The 13,783-nt window shown below is 40.6% G+C and overlaps 1 protein-coding gene across 1 annotated transcript in view; it reads left to right on the forward strand.

Moving 5' to 3' along the window:
- Positions 1 to 595: 595 nt before the first annotated feature.
- Positions 596 to 13,783, forward strand: part of RNF32 (ring finger protein 32) — a 128,336-nt gene continuing 115,148 nt past the window's right edge. Inside the window, 1 exon segment of the mRNA XM_086614842.1 lies at positions 596 to 715. Within this exon segment, the coding sequence (XP_086470968.1) occupies positions 596 to 715 (120 nt within the window).

Raw genomic sequence — 13,783 nt, forward strand, 5'->3', positions numbered from 1 at the left:
AGTCATTAGCTCAAGTGATTTGTGGAGCAGGAGGGTACCTAATGAAGTTGGTGGAAGTTTTGCCAGAACCTCTGACCTTAGGGCTGAAGTAAAATGCCTTCAGAGGCAGGAGAAGAATGAATTCATTATTAATGGGGCTGACAGATACGGAACTACACCTGGTAACCCCAAAATACAGTCTTGAGAGTAACTTTCCTGCTGAAAACTTACAGGTGTTTGAAATGGCACACAGTAACTATGTCTTATCCCAGTATAATACAAGAGGTGAGCATTCATTTGTATACCCTGCAGACTCCTCAAACAAACCATTGCTCAGGGCACTGTCTACCAGACCCACCCTTGCCTTCCCTATGATCTAGAGGAGAAAAGCATGAAATGAAAGCCAGAAAGTTCACCTATCTGGATGCAACCTTATGGGACTGCAGCAGGCATGTCTATTCTGGCAGCAGCCAGCCATTCCTGTACCAGCTCCTGGCTCAGTGCAATGCCAGGAAGAGGTACCATATCAGGTCATGAACGCAGAAGATCCATATTCATAGGCTATAGCACCCAAATAAAAAATCCTTTCTCTCAGCATCCAGCAGTAACACGCGGCATGGACCCGACGGAGCACTACACTCCGATGGATCGTACAGCTCTGCGTGGCACTAAACCTTGCTGCCGACAACTCTCCACAGTGCCTCATCTCAGCAAAGACAAGGAAACATCTAAGAAGGTAAACTGATGCAGGGGAATTTAATAAATCTTGAACATACATGAAAATAAGACCAGGCTTCCCTTCTTCTGTCTTATCCTCAATGCTCAATTAAAAAAAATAAAAAAAACACAAGCAATCTGTGGAGTATAAATCATGACTTGATAAATGTAGGTCCTTAGAAGCCAGTTGTGTAAATATGGATACACCTGCAGGCCCTGATAACCAGATTAGAAGCAACAGCTGCCAGACCACGCAGCAACAACCAAGAGATATTGCTGTGTCCCGGCTAACAAAGTTTCCAGATTGACTCTCAGGTGCTTCCCGTACATCACTGTTAGCGAGAACAATGCATCATGAAAGTAGATGATCTTCATTGATCTTGAAAATTTAATGTTTTTCTCCTCGGATATATACAATGCGGTTTGATACTAACATTAGTTCACAGTACCTCTGCTGTACAAAGGGATTGGACTTTGTCTGCTGGCAGCTGGGAAGGATTTCTGAATAGAGAAAAAAAAAAAAAAAGATGTCTGGGTTTGGTACAACCTCATAGTAAAAAGCATATTCTTATTGGATAAGAACCCAGATCGACTGATTTATAGGTGTCCTGCCACACCTGTTTTTATTGATGATTAGAAACTAAAATTAACATTTCTTCTTGGCAAAACTCCGCTTGAATCACACAAAAAAAAACCCTGATGAGCCTCAGAGTGACTAGTAATACAAGCTAGACCTAGAAATACACAAAGGAGGCACAGGCCTGGGAGGGGTTGGGGGAAAGATAACTGTGTTTGGGAGAGAAGCTTTGTGTACCTGCAAAGCTTGGAAAACAAGTCTAATGTCACTGACTGCACTTCCGCACTGTGCACGCTATTTTTTCTAGAAGGAGGGAACGACACTTCATGGAAAATACCAAGAAATCTGGATGCTTCTGCACTGTCAGGGCTGGGGAGCTGAGCAGAACTCAGCGCAGTCCCATCCCTGCTCAATGGTGTCATCCCATTAGGGCTGATGTGGTGGGCAGAGCCAGGGGTTGATAACGGGGTCCGTTGGCAGCCCCCAACACACCAAGCCAGGGGTTATCCAAGGGGTCCAGCCAGGAGCAGGAGAGCAGGTCAGAGAAAGGGCTGGAGCCCCACACTCCTACGGCATTGCTGGGACATGGTCTGACAGCCTCAGACCTAACTCAGCTCCCTGTATAGTAAAACGTTTGAAGACCTTTGTAACTTGATACATCGAGAATTCTCTCCCAAAAGACCCAAGCGTGAACTAGTCGTCCATGAACTTATCTTCCGTGATGGATGTAAGGATTCAGACAAAAATCTTGTATTCCCTAATCATCTCTAGTGATTCAGTTGATCGCTTTCTTGGCAAGAACAGCTACTTCAGCTTAAAACAATGCAAAAATGATAAAAGTTAACACAGTGATGGGGTAGCAAAAGCAGACTGGCTATCTGGTCAAACCAAAATAATTGGAAGAATTGCAGTATTATTGGATGCTGGATGTCTGTTATCTTTGTCTGAGATCTCTGGAATGGAGATCCATGAATATGGGCTCCCCTCCACTGATGAGCTTATGTGAGGCCAATTCAACTCTCACATTTCCAGTCAAGTGTCACTGCACTGCAGACACACTGCTTAAGAATAATAATTAATATGCAACATGTTTTAAAGACATGTAAAAAAATAATTTTAAAATACTTAAAAGGTGATGCTAGCTTGTTGTGGCCTGTTCCAAAGCAGCTATAAATTGGAGTAGTTACAATAGTTCGTGCATGTCTCTGCATGTTAGAACAGCACATCAGAGAATTTATTTATCAGAAAAAAAAAAAAAACAAACTCTGCTAAGTCATTTAGTTATTATAAAGGTTACCATCATTTACAATTTCGCCAGATTTTATAAGGCACAATACCAGATTGTCACATGGGAAAGGCTTGCAGATTCAAGTCCTTATTCTTCCCTCTAGCGAGTGCTGGAACCAGCACATTTGGGACACAGAGGTTACGTCAAAGCCTTCCAACTCTTTGAAGGATAATTACCATACCTGCATAATCACATGGTCTACCTTCTATGCATTCATGTTGAGGAGAGGACATTAATCTAACAAACGCCCAGCGGCTGACATTTTTTTTGTATATATCTACTAGTTCTCTATAAGATATAGCACTCCTCCTAACAGCTGCAGAAAACTCCTTGCCACATTCCCTATCCCCTCGTGGAAAGATCGGCGTACTAGGTAGGAGTATTCTGCTGCAGGATATGATATTGTCGATTGTCACTTTCTATTCTTTCAGCAGACAATCTATACCACTAGTTTATTATAGGTTATATAAGAATTACAAGAGGGATCCAATAAACAATACCCTAATAGAATGATTTGTGCTCCAAAATGTTTGAGACTGCCTGTAAATATGTCTAGAGGTGATCTAAAACATCAAGGAGATGGTATGTGCTGACATTTATGGTCTACGCAAGATTCTCCTCAGCAAACAAACCAAAGACAATAGTGGATATTGGAATATCTGCAGCTTTTGGTGTAGTAGGCTTAGAAGAGCTATTTCTCTCTTTGGTGTCTGGTTCAGTATTCAAAGAGACTGCCACGCATCAACAACGTTCCCCTCTTCAGTGTCTGTATAAAGATTTGGTTGACAGGCAAGGAAATAGTCAAATCAAATGGCACATACCAACCATCCATCTTTTGTCGGTCCGAGTTTGTCAAGTTGGAATCATATGGAAGTCTCAGCAACGTCTGGATGTCCAAACAAGCATGGTGAGCCTTGCGTTCTCTTTCTATCCAATACACTAATGGCCAAGAAGCTGTGACCTGTCATACGGGTTGCAGACCCTTACCGCTGCCATTTGTGCCCTTGGCTCCTTCCATCTGGATTAATCAAGGTCTACTCTGTTTTGGCCCTTAGGAGCCTTCACCTGCTTTCCATCTCTTTCTGGGTGTAATTCCCTGCCTTGTGTATTAGTTCTTTTATAGTGCTGAGCTGCCAGGCTGTTGATCTTTGGACACTAGAAGCAGGAGTCTACAGGAAAAGGGTGGTCTTGGGTACAGCTCCAAGCATGCTCACATACCCCAGAAAGTGGTGGGAAAAAGAAGTGTTTTGATGGAGGGAGCAGGAAAATTACAGCGTATAAACAAATACAAGACACAATTCTTGGTCTGCAACCAAAATCAATAGCCATATATAGCTGGACTGAGATCAATTTATGTTTCCGTGTTTCAGAGACCTATTGACAAACCCTGTGTTGTTGTAATACTGTATTTTATTAACCTGTGTCCAGTGAAGCTTATACTTCATTAAAAAGCCATTGTCAAACAGATTCTATAAATGGATAATACCCCTAATAAATTTTGTTACTTACTGTAAAATCAGTAACATAAACAAAGCACGTTAAGCAAGTCCTTTTACCTACAGAAAACATATCACAACTATTTTCCTCCAAGATCTAATTAGATTAAGATTTCATTTTCAAAACAGAAGAAAATAAGCCTTTTATCTGAGGAGATCTGGCTATAAGTCAGCAACATACTTGTGTTTTTTGTTTGGTATTTTTGTTTATTTGTTTTTTGTTTTATCAAATGGCAAATTTGCCCAGGTAATAAATAAAAGTAGCACACTAGTGATAGTAGTACCTACTTAAAAGTAAAAACTCAGCTATGCATGAAAACATCAAAAGATCAATTGTTTGCATTTTTTAAAACAATTATATAGTTTTCTTTAATGTTTCACACTGCACAAATATTTTTACAAACATGCTTGCTAACCCAGTATCATGCATATATGCATGCAAACGTTAAGGAGCCATAGCTCTTAGTTTCAGTCTCTTTATTTCATATAACTATGACACCTAAACAAGTTCTAAACTTGAGTCCAGCCTATGCAACCCTTGAAATGCCATTTTGATTTGGGGAAATACTGCCTTGGAGTAGGGCTGCAATGGAGGTATGAAGTCACAACAAGCTCTTTGAGAGTCAATTAGTTATCTGTAAAATGGGGGGATAATTACCTCCAACTGCATTCAGCAGGGCTTGGGCCCTCACTGTTTAAGCAGGACAGGAAATGGAATCTCCCTGGCAATTAACATGCTGCCACTGCAGCAACAGATCCACATGACAGGGTGAGCCTTGGCATGAGTCTGACCCGAAGATAAGTGCCTCCACACTCTGGGCTACATGGTGAAAGTAGTGATTGGCTTTGATCGTGTCATTTCTGGGAGCCTGTCATCTATGGCCCTGATTAACAGACTCTTGGAAACCTGTGCATGCTACCAATGGGACAGGCTCTGCCTGTCCTCTGCATTTCTCCCAAAAAGGGACTATAAGGCTAAACTCTCTGGTTGCCTGTTTTTTTGAGTGAGCCAACTGCAACACATGTCACTTAGGCACATTTGCGTGGCTGCTTTAAATTTTCCTTGAAGAGGAAGACATTCAACCAGGCTTAACACGAGACCTCATGCAAGGAGGAGGCAATAAGGAGCCACACGTCGTCTGGTGGGAGCCATCTTTTGTGTCAATATGTCCCAGCAGCAGCTTACTTAGGAGCCTTGTATCCCATCACTGGGTCTGCACTTGCACAACTTGAGAGCCTTTATTAGCCAGAGCCAAGCTCCTCCCTGCAGCTTCCATCCCAAGCTACCTTGCACCCCAACAGCTTGGATTGTGGGAAGAGCCAAGGTGGAGTGATCAGCACCATCTGTCCAAATGTGCTTACAACACTCCAGAATGTGTCAGATTGAAATCCAGTGTGCCCAACTCATTTTTACGGAGGCTCTCTAAGGGGTTTCACCAGATTCTTTTATCGTTACTGAGATAGGAGAATAATTTTTTATTGAAGTCTGCTTAAAACAAAGCAGTCGTTCAGCTCTGGGAGGACACAAGTGTTGTCTTCATCGCTGGGAACCACCTCAATGCTCTCTACTCGTTTCCGATGAGATTGGTGGTGTGACGAGTGTGCAATCCCCTGAAACACTGCGGGAGCAACTCATGCCTGGGACAGCAGTGAGGTACAGGCTAAGTTTACTCACAGTCCAGATTTCCCCATTTCTCCTGCATTATCATTAACATTCCAGATCTCCTCAAAGTCAAAACACCAGAACATCTTTGTTTTCGTGAGAAATCCAGCAGCTTGGAGAAGGGGACAAACACCAGCTGAGGAGAAATCTAAACTGGAGGTGTTTAGCTGAAAATAAGCTTCCCTTTCATTTTCATTTACTCATCACGTAACTGGGGGGAAAAGAATGTGGGAAATACTGGTGAGTACTGAAAAAGGAAGAAAGGTAAATTCTGTACTCTGCAGACTGAAAGAAAGGATGATATGAAGGGGCAGAATTTTGCTGTGCTACAGTTCGTAGAGAAAAAAGAGTTCCTCTTTACAGAATAATTAGGGGCGGAAATCCTTTTTTAACTTTCAGAAGGAGGTAATGTTTTGAAGTGCTTTTAAATAAAAATACTTGGGTTTTGATCTCCATATTTTAGACCAAAAAAATGAGAAGAGAGGAAGTGATGGAATGAGTGAGATGGAAGAAACTTCTGTTAATGCTCCAGACTTCCTAAGAGTGACAGAACAACCTTGTTCTTATGATGAACCTAACGGGTGGCAGTAGAGAACATTTCAGCAGAAAACAGATCAACTAACTGTAAAACAATATTGTATGGGAATGGATTTTCCCCTCAAAACACTACACGGCGAAGAACTTAACTTCATGTTTTATTCTTGCTGGAAATGTTTTAAAGCAGAGGTCCAAACCTCACAACAAATAAGAATGGTTCTGGAGCAAGTCTCTGTTGCTTCAGCTTTTCTCTTCATCTGACCCAAACCAGAATCCAGGCTTTGCAAAATTACTATCTATACTCAGCTCGAGATTTCAGAGTTCCAGACCAACTCCTCCATCCATTCCTATTTCCATCAGACTTCAGAATTTCTCTAAAACCATTTACTACACAGGTACCCTGCAATCTCAGCTTTCCCATAATACTCTACTGCAGGCTGTAAATCACTGCCATAATCTCTGAACCTCTGAAGAGAGGTTTCAATCCATAATGTGAATTCGTCTTTTACTTTTCTTAAAAGCAAGCATAAAATTAATATTTGAAAATTGACAACAGCATATTTGTGGTGTTGCAAGACTGTCATTCCTGTTTCTACTATTGCTTTGTACCAGCACCCTTCCTCAGACCACGCTGCGTATGACCTCTCTTGCATTTAGCTTTCCAAAGGAGAGGAGCCGACATCATACAGCGCGGCTGGAAGGAGCCCTATGACATCACCTGCACTATCTTTCTTCCCCAAGGTATCAAAAGAAGTAATTTAAGGGCGCTCTGATAGATCAGAGATAGCCACCCAATTTGTTTGGGGAAAATATATGAAAGCTTTCGTATCAAAGAGCCAGGCTAAACTTTTCAGAGCGATAGTCTTATTTCCTGTGCTTCCTTTTCTTATTCAAACTCTGAAATGCAAGAAGATCCCTTTTCACATGACTTTTGGTCTCAGGTTTATCAGGGAGTTCTGTAAGAAAATAGAAGTATTGAAACATTTCAAATCTACAGAAACTAGGGGTGCAAGACTGAACTTAAGCAAAAATGAAAAATCAAAAGTGGGCAGTTGTGTTCTTGTTTATCCCAATCTCAACCCACCCACATGGTAGCAGAATAGGCACTATGCCGAAACTTTGTGGCAAGAGGCTATTGTGTGGGCTTAGAATAATTTAAGAATTGATTGTCAGCCTGTTTCTTGGCTTCCAGCTATGAAGTAATGCTCTAACTAGAGTGCGGTATGCTGAAGGACTCATTACAGACTTTAAAGCCGTCTCATTTTCAATTATTAATATCGAAAAGATATGCTCTGAGTGACTCCTGTGTTATAATTAATACTTGAGTTTTGGTTTGGTTTGTTGGTTTTTCAAGGTCTATTTTTAAAGGCACTTTCATAACTTATTCCTGAGTTAGTTCCCAAAAACCAAACACTGTTCCTGTTTATCTCAGTGGGGAAATTCCCAGTGAAAAAACTAATCAGACACAAGTTAATGAAAACAACACCCCCATTTAAAACAAAGCCCTAGCCTTAAACAATCTTCTAGCATTGCCTACTTGTGTACATCCAAGACAAAATTTTATAGCCTGCATGTTCCAACCTTAAAAAAAAAAAAAAAGAAAATCCTGATTATTTATTTATGCCCTTCTTGTTTAAGAAGTTAAATCCCCAGAGCATCTCAATTTAGATCAAAAGCGAGCTACCAAACTTCACCTGGCACACCTGTGCCGTGTGATTTCTTAATTACCTGCCTAGCATTCCCAGAGCTACGAGGCAGAGATGCAGGACTCATTTAGCACATATTCAGATCTCTGAAATGCACCTCGTGCAGCAGAGCCTTTCCAGAACGCCCGAGGTGGTAACCAGCGCTAAACGATCCTGCATCTCCACAGACACTTGCCTTTCAGCAGATTGCTTTCTCACAGGTTTCAGAAGGCAGGGAGCTATTGTGGGGTGAGAAAACTGGGGAAAGGAGTGGATTTGAGCTTCTTCATGAAGGTTTTTCATTGTCTAGCAGATGACATGGAGTAGTCATATGCCGGTAGACTTGAGCCTCGTTCCACTAAGATCAAAGAATAGGAATAGACCTATTAACTGTGCTAGCTACAGCTTGTTATTCCTGCTACACAATTGCCTTGGGACCAGGGGTGAGTATGGTCACCTATGTTAGGCACCAGACAAGCCTTCAGTTGGCACTTCTGGGCACAGAGAGTATCTAACCTAAAGAGACATACCCAAAGCAGGAGAATGTGGTATGGTAAGGACAAGGCTGATCTGAGGGAGTATTCATGAAGTTTTTGCTGAGACAACTCTTCTTCTTCTTCTCTTCTTGGCTACAGGATGCTTCTACGCAGTGATGAGAAATCCAGCTCGTGTGCTAGATGTGAGTGCCATTTTGCTTAAATGCTGGACTGGCCAGTGACATGCCCCTTGTCTAGCTGAGGAACGTGCACATTTGGTTTCAGATGGGCTTCAACTCACCTATAACATTCATTTTGCATATGCACTAACGATCATATACTTGCAGGAGATCAGTCATGTCTTCAACATCCCTAACACTGAGCACTTGTAGCAATGTGTCCTCGTGCATGCACAGTTTTATATTTTAATAGGGAATTCACTATAATTTCTCATTTACAGTGGTTTGGATAGCAATTAGGCATCAAACATTACAGCTTCTTTGGCCATTTGTCAATAGTGTAATTTTATTAATTGGCCAAAGCACTGACTCTGTTACCCTGAATGTAATTTAAACTGCCAAGAGCTGATGGCATCTCTGATGGTACTGTGAAAATATACAGTTCTTGCAGGAAACTAAAGCATTAGTATTAATAGTTTATGTGTCTCCATAATACACAGAAGCCCCAGTACCATCAGGATTCTTTACATGTAAGAGATGAGACAGATGACTTGAAAAACACACAAGCTAAATAGATGCAATAAGTGTGACAGCAGCCTTTCATTTACAGGGAGGTTATTCATTGTAACCCACCATTAATGGAGACAGAACACACTAAATTTTATTACCAAAATGTGTGCCTTTTTATGAAATATTTTGGGATAAAACATTTTTAGTTATTTATTTCAAATATCTATTTTTAATTAAGAAACATTTTCATTGGCAAGAAAATTGCCAAAAATTTCCAAGTCCCAACAGGGATCAGAGACACATCAAGAAGACTCTGGGAAAGACCTGTTTCAAGCAAAAAGAAGTCTCCAGTGGTAACACCCTCCTGATATGACTACAGACGCGCATGAAAATTTCAAATAATTTTCAAGGGAGATTGCAGAGCCTCTTATAGTTAATAAAACCAAGGAGAGATTCAGACACATGGAGATTTGGTTCTTTGGCCAAGAAACTATTTAATATTCTACGGTTAATTTTAGAACTTCAATACACTTGTGAAGACGCAACCAACAAGACTTCTCTTTGTGCTTTGGAATCACAGTATTCTTTCAGAAATACTATGGAAAATCCTGTGATATGGAGATGTATTTTAAAAGCTATGCTTTATAGCAAGGCATTTCCCAGTCTCCTCCGTGCAATAAAAAAATAACCTGAATTATCAACAAGAAATCTATCTGCTAAAAGTTAATGAGGAACATCTGTTGGTCTGCTGGGAGAGACAGTGGAAAAATGGGTGGGAATTTCCAGCTTTAACTATGCTGCCACTCCCACAATACTCAAGTCAACAGAAAAAGCCGTCAGCAGAAGGTCAAAGTCATTAGCAGATTTTTTTCATCTATGGAGAGATAGATCAGATACTCATCATTTCAGAGACACTATTTAGGATTTTCCAAGGTTCTCATGTTAAGCTAATTTCTCATATAGAACCTATCTTTTGGAGTCATGTTTTAAAGGCTTCTAAGACCACCATGTATTCAGGACTATAAGTGAGCAAGGGCTCAGATTTTCGAAATAATTCAGTTTAAAAAGCCTCTTAAAATCTTAAAACTGGATAAATGTGAAGGTAAATTAGGCACAATGTACATGAGTCTCATAGGCATTGCTAGTAGCACCAACAATTATTGAGATTACTTGATTTAGACTCCTAGTGTGGCAAAACTTCAGATGACTGGGCTGAATTCTGACATGTGAGACATCTGTGTGCACTTGAAAAATCTTCTTTGGAAAACTTCTGCCAAAAAAGTTCAGATATTTCCAAGAACAAGACCATAGAAAAATACCTGTCTTGTCCATGTTAAAACCCTGTGGTAACTCTTTATTTTTTCAGAACTTTATTACCTGTATGCTTTGGAAAACATAGTTGAATTTTGGCATGAAGATATGGCTTGTTCTTGAAACACAACCTTTATAATTTCTGTACAAATCTAAGTCAAGGAACTATTGCAACCATTAGAAAACCACAGGTCACGCCTGAACAGTGGACACTTCTGAGACCTCAGTCATTCCCTGAAGGTACATCCACAACACCAGTGTTTCAGGTTGGAGCTAAAGAGATCTGACACTGTGTTGCTGCTCTGAGTAACTACAAGCTATTTCCAGTCATTCTGGAGTACTCAAGATGCAAGAGGACAGTTACCCATGCTTTCAGCCTCCAGGGTGGAGATCATGCAAATAGGTCTCTGAGCTGGAAGTGGAGGAGGAACAGGGAGAAGATAGAGGCCAGTGAAGAAAACTAAACTGAGGAACAGGCTGGAAACCTAAGGGCAGCCTGATGGCTTTATGCCAGTTGGGTGGGAGGAAACACAGTGTGGGGAGCCGATGAGAAAGAGGACCTTGAATCATGGCTGGGGAAGACTATTAAAACTATGAAGATCTGAGGGAGGACCAAAGATGACAGAGCAAGAAGGCTGGTATTTCCACAGCAGTAGAGAAACCCGAAGGAAACTAGATGTGACTGGGCAAAGAGATTATTAGTTAAGTATTCTTGTCCTAGTACCGTTTGGATAGGCACAGTAAAAGTGGTTTCCTCTAGAAAAATAGGACAACATCAAACTCCCCTCCTGAACTCGGAGCAGAAAACACAGTTTTAGAGCTTTTTCCATCCCCTGCTGCCCTGAAATACCTGCAAGATCCACTAACAACTTGTGCAGCCTCTCATAGGAAGGAAGCCTCTTAGTGTTTCCAGTAGGACGTTGGTAACTAGCGATTATTAATGTTGCTACTCTACTAACTGAAGTAACTGAGCTTTGAGTGGCCAACACAGACTCCAGCCACACAGGCTCTCCTGGGAGTAGCTGTGATCCTGCATGATGAAATGCCTATTTTGGCAGACTACTTTTTCTTCTTTTTTTTTTTTAAATATGGGAAATTATACAACTCAAACTGTGTTCAAAGAATCTTGCTGTTGCAATCAGATGTGAGGAAGTGCCAGAATCAAATTGCCTCTCCAACCTTGATTCAATCCCTTTTTGCATAAGCATTATCTTTAATAGCATGATCATATACTTGTCCATCCTGCAGGGCACAAAATGGACGGCACTGATGGTAGATCAGAGGATATAACAAAGGGAGACTGCTGCCCATAGGATATGGACTTCAAAAGCTATATGTCTTGTAACAGTCAAAAAAAAAAAAAAGAGGATTGAGGCACAGTAATAAGAGAAACACTGTGGCATGGCCATTCCCCAGGTATGACCTGGAGTGTGGGTATTGCACCGGGGAAGGTGGATACAGCTCACAGCCTCTCTCACTAAATCTGCTCCAAGGGCTTACCAGAAGAGGGACAACGGTTTCATCATTGTCCTTGAGAGCTGGTTGTATTTCTGCTGTTCAGCTTCTATGCAAAGCTAGGCAAGCAATTTAAACCAGCTCTTTCTCTCACAGTTATAAATTGTACATCTTCATTTTCTGGATCCCTGACTAAATGTTGTGGAGTCTCCAAGATGCAGAAGTGCTGAGCACTGACAGTCAGCTATCACATAAAATATAGCTCTGTGCTGTGCAAAGTCAAACTCCAATAGCAGAAACTGGGCTCTCAAATTCAGCAAACGTTTCTGGCCTGTCTCACCTGTGGAGCCAGGTTAATGCCAAATCCCATCTGTTGGGCTGCTGTGAAAATAAATACATTATTTTTTGTAAAACTCTCAAACAGAAGAGAGCTGAAAGCTGTAGCAAAGCCTGGAGAAAAAAAGTAATAATGCTGAGTTCAGAACTGGAACTGGCAGGAGAGAGCAAGAGAAGACTTGAGGTCACACAATGAATAGCGAAAAGAAAATGAAATACTACTTACTCATTAAGGGAACGTGGGCCAGTCTGTGCACTGAAATAGGAAGGGAAGCAGCAGAGGGACCAACGTAGATCTGTAATTAAGAATTACGGCCCACTCATTGTGCCCAAAGTAACCAAATTAAGATTGCAAAGGTAACCTTAGTTCTGCTATTCCTCAGCTTTCATGGCTTGGCTTCGCAGATTAACTAATACACTTTTGATGAAGACTGGTGTTCGGGGTTTCATTTGTCTATGCGTATTATTTAAAGAATTTAACATTTAAAAGTCACTGAAATGTATCATTAGAACTATCAGTATGAATTATGCTACAAAAAAAAATAGAAATTATTTGAATCTAACCCTCAACAAACAATTGCAGTAAAAAGTTTACCTTTACTGCTCTTCCCTGTATTGTCACACAGGACACTTGAGCAGTGGGATTTAAGTTAAAAGGAATTAGCTTCTGATTCTAAGTTAATATCATCCGTGACTAGGAAGAATGTGTAAAACTCCAGAAAGAAAGTTTTGATTTTATTAAGGAAATCAGTAGCTATGATAATTAGAATTATAACTTCACATCCAAATCTAGATTTAAAAAGCTGAATAGATTAACAGATTTATTGCTTTTCCTGTTTTCTATTTTTGCAGCAAGTATCTATATTATTACGTTCCTTGCAGCTACTTTTGGCATTTGGCTTGTTAGTACATGACTTTAACTGCAGCTCCCATTGAAAGCAGTATTTTTTCAGGATTTTTTGTCACATCATTAATATCTTCATTCAAAGATCATACATCTCTACTTCAAATAAAGCATTCAACCATACAGTAAACATCTTGTTGACCTCACTTACAAACAACCATTGACAGCTGGTAAAAGAATGAATGATTGCATAGCACCTGCCCTAACCTCCAAGAATATTTAATTATATTTCATGCGCTATCAATTGTAAGTCCATTCCTATATTCAGACCATTAGTGCCTGAGCCTAGCAGTGGTGGTTTTTTGCAAACCTGTTAGATGTCATCACCCTTCAGTACTCAGATTTGTTTTGGCTTTTAAGCATTTCTGTAATTCTCTTTACAAGGAAACAAAATCTGATCCTTCATAAAACTTCAGCTGTTAGGATGAAACTGCGTCTGCAATAAGAGGAAATTAATAGCAAATGTTTATCCAGCCCACTGGTGAGTGTGTGGTGGTTTCCCCGCCTGCAGCCAGTCCTTAAAGGACTGCAGTTTTTGTGTCCTGTGGCTGTTAAATCTTGGCTCTTCAGATAATATATGCATAGTAAGTATTTATACTCCCTTAGCTCGCTTCAGTTATTGGTTATAAGATGTAAGATGTACCTTGACTGTGGCCAGACCTTCAGTGAA

This window comes from Tauraco erythrolophus, chromosome 7, assembly GCF_009769465.1.
Source record: "Tauraco erythrolophus isolate bTauEry1 chromosome 7, bTauEry1.pri, whole genome shotgun sequence".
Taxonomy (NCBI): Eukaryota; Metazoa; Chordata; class Aves; order Musophagiformes; family Musophagidae; genus Tauraco; species Tauraco erythrolophus.